The sequence below is a fragment of the Berghia stephanieae genome, chromosome 8 (genome assembly GCF_034508935.2).
Source record: "Berghia stephanieae isolate SIO BIC M18660-M18661 chromosome 8, UCSD_Bste_1.3, whole genome shotgun sequence".
Classification (NCBI taxonomy): domain Eukaryota; kingdom Metazoa; phylum Mollusca; class Gastropoda; order Nudibranchia; family Aeolidiidae; genus Berghia; species Berghia stephanieae.
The window spans coordinates 9,869,116-9,871,615 of record NC_088367.1 but is presented as its reverse complement, the minus strand read 5'-3'; the positions used below and the strand labels follow the sequence as shown (position 1 = coordinate 9,871,615).

The 2,500-nt window shown below is 39.0% G+C and overlaps 1 protein-coding gene across 1 annotated transcript in view; it reads left to right on the top strand.

Moving 5' to 3' along the window:
• Positions 1-2,500, top strand: part of LOC144977963 (uncharacterized) — a 504,761-nt gene that overhangs the window by 497,600 nt on the left and 4,661 nt on the right. The window contains exons 16-17 of the mRNA XM_078923372.1: positions 806-857; positions 2,030-2,173. Coding sequence (XP_078779498.1) covers positions 806-857; positions 2,030-2,173 — 196 coding nt within the window. The remainder of the gene's footprint in view (positions 1-805; positions 858-2,029; positions 2,174-2,500) is intronic.

Below are 2,500 nucleotides of genomic sequence, written 5' to 3'. Positions count from 1 at the left end.
TTGTCTCATGCGGAAAAATGTGTAAAATCACCTCACAGGCGTCATGTCTCGTACTAAATGTTTTGTGTTGCTGTTGGTCAGGGACCCGTTGTAGAGCACTTTGAGCATGTTTAGTGGATATTGTGCTATACAAAAGCTCTTTTCGAATTTTTTTTTAAAAATACCAGATATGTGCCTACTCTGGAAAAAAACTCGTGTTAAAAATTTGGCCAGAAAACTCGTCCTTCAAATGTCAATCGATATAAATGACTCTCATCTTGGCAAAAACTCTCAAACTCCGGACTTTGCGAAGCCACAGATTTGATAACTGCCAAGATGAGGGTTATTTAAATCGATCGATATTTAAAGGACGCTATTCCTGGCCAAAATACGGGGTTGTCTAGAGTATGGCAGTTAACACGTTAAAGATAAAAGGGATGAGTTAATTATGCAGCAAACGCATTTCCTACATTGACTATTGCATTGAAAATAATAATCCAAGCTTTATTATTATTATTATTATTATTATTATTATTATTATTATTATTATTATTATTATTATTATTATTATTATTATTATTATTATTATTATTATTATTATCATCATTATTATCATTATCATCATCATCATCATCATCAGCATCATCATCATCATCATCATTGCCATTATTATTAGTATTGCTTATTTTGTAAGCTATAAACTATATAACTTAAAGATTGTTATCCCTTTATTATCATTATAATTGTTAGAATAATTTGTTCAGATAGATGTTATTTATGACTATTGGCCAATGGCCTAAAATAACCATTTGATTGATCTATCCAGGCCAGGATCTCGTGTCACAGTCACCAACAGTACAGACCCCGACTGGTGGAAGGTAAGATGTGGTTTTTTAAAAATATCCTTCAGAGCCATTTCGCCCATGAAGCCGGAGTTTATCCCGGTTTCTATAGCGTGAAACGGACAATAAAATTGCTTGCTATCCTTTTGGATATGGCGCTAGTTTATAGCAAAGTACATTCCGCCAAGTCGAGGAGCTGCCTCACGGCAAAAGCGCTTCATCAGTGGGGACTTTCCACCTGTCCTACATGTACCCGATGTGGGCACGAACCCGAAACGGCAGAGCATCTAGTTGAACGGTGTGTTGTGACGATGCTACCGGGCCGGTTTGCGACGGTGCACGAATGCGGACCGGACTTTGCTGATTGGGTACATCGTCATAACATAGTAGTGTGAGAACCATTAGAAGCAGCAGCCAAATCTAACACGCTCAACTGCTGGGTGGACAAGGGGGTCAGAAAAAAAATTACCGACAGCACCCGGGATCGATCTCGAACCCTTTGCGTGTGAAGCGAGTGCTCTACCAACTGAGCTATCGGGACCCCCAGATAAAATGTTAATTAACGCTTAACACTGCCGCCTTCTGAGAAGATAAAAAAAGGGAAAAAAACACGTATCGATTAAAAATTTTAGCCAGAAAACTCGCATTTGTGCGGCTATTGTGGTATTGTGGATGACACTCATTTTTGGATCGAATGATCCTTGGTTCGAGCCTGACTCGGCCCATAGTTGAGTCCTTGGAAAAAGGCTCTTTACTCACATTCTATTTCCTTACTCAGGTGTAAAATGAGTACCTGGCTGGTTAACAGCGCTGTCTCTGTCCGAAAAAAAAAGTGTAATTTCGCCTAACAGGCGTCATGTCCCGTCCTACATGTTAAGTGTTGCTGTTGGCCAGGGACCCTTTGTAAAGCGCTTTGGGCACTTTTAGTGGAGAATGCCCTATAGATAGTTCGAAGATGACGCCACTCAGGTCTTTGTTATTGTTTTTGCCATCCGCGTTTTATGAGTAATGCTCACTGAATTGTATTATTCTGACTATAAACGTTCATGGATACACACAGTTTTGTGTGTTGGTCCGTTATACTTCCGGATGGCAATGTTATGAGCTTCTTAGCCAAGCGCATACTATCTATATAAAAGCTTATTTATATATTTTATTTATTTTTTTACTTCAATATTTTTTAAAGATGTCATAATTTTTTTCTATAGGGCAAGTGCAACAGCAGGTCAGGTTATTTTCCCGCCAAATATTTGCTGCGACTTCAGAAAGGTCAAAAGGTTTTCCAGGTCACCCATACGATGAATTTGACCGAAATTGACGGACTTGGAGGAATGAGGTTGCATAAAGACCAGGTAAGCATTATCTTCCAGCCATTATGTCATGCGTTAACAAAAATTTATTCACTCTCTCTTTACTGGCCATTCAATACGCTTCGACAGTCGTAACGTCACTTCCCTCGTAATGACGCATGGTAGCTTAGTAATTGGCTCTAAACTATCGGAACAATGGCGGACGCCCGTGGTGGCGATATCACAAATTTTCGATATCGATACGATGCGATTTTTCATCACTTGAAATATCGATATATCGATATTTATCGATGCAAAGGAATTTTACACCAATTGATCGAAAATCGATAAAACATTTCAATAAACATGATGGTTTCCTCTCCCACCCCT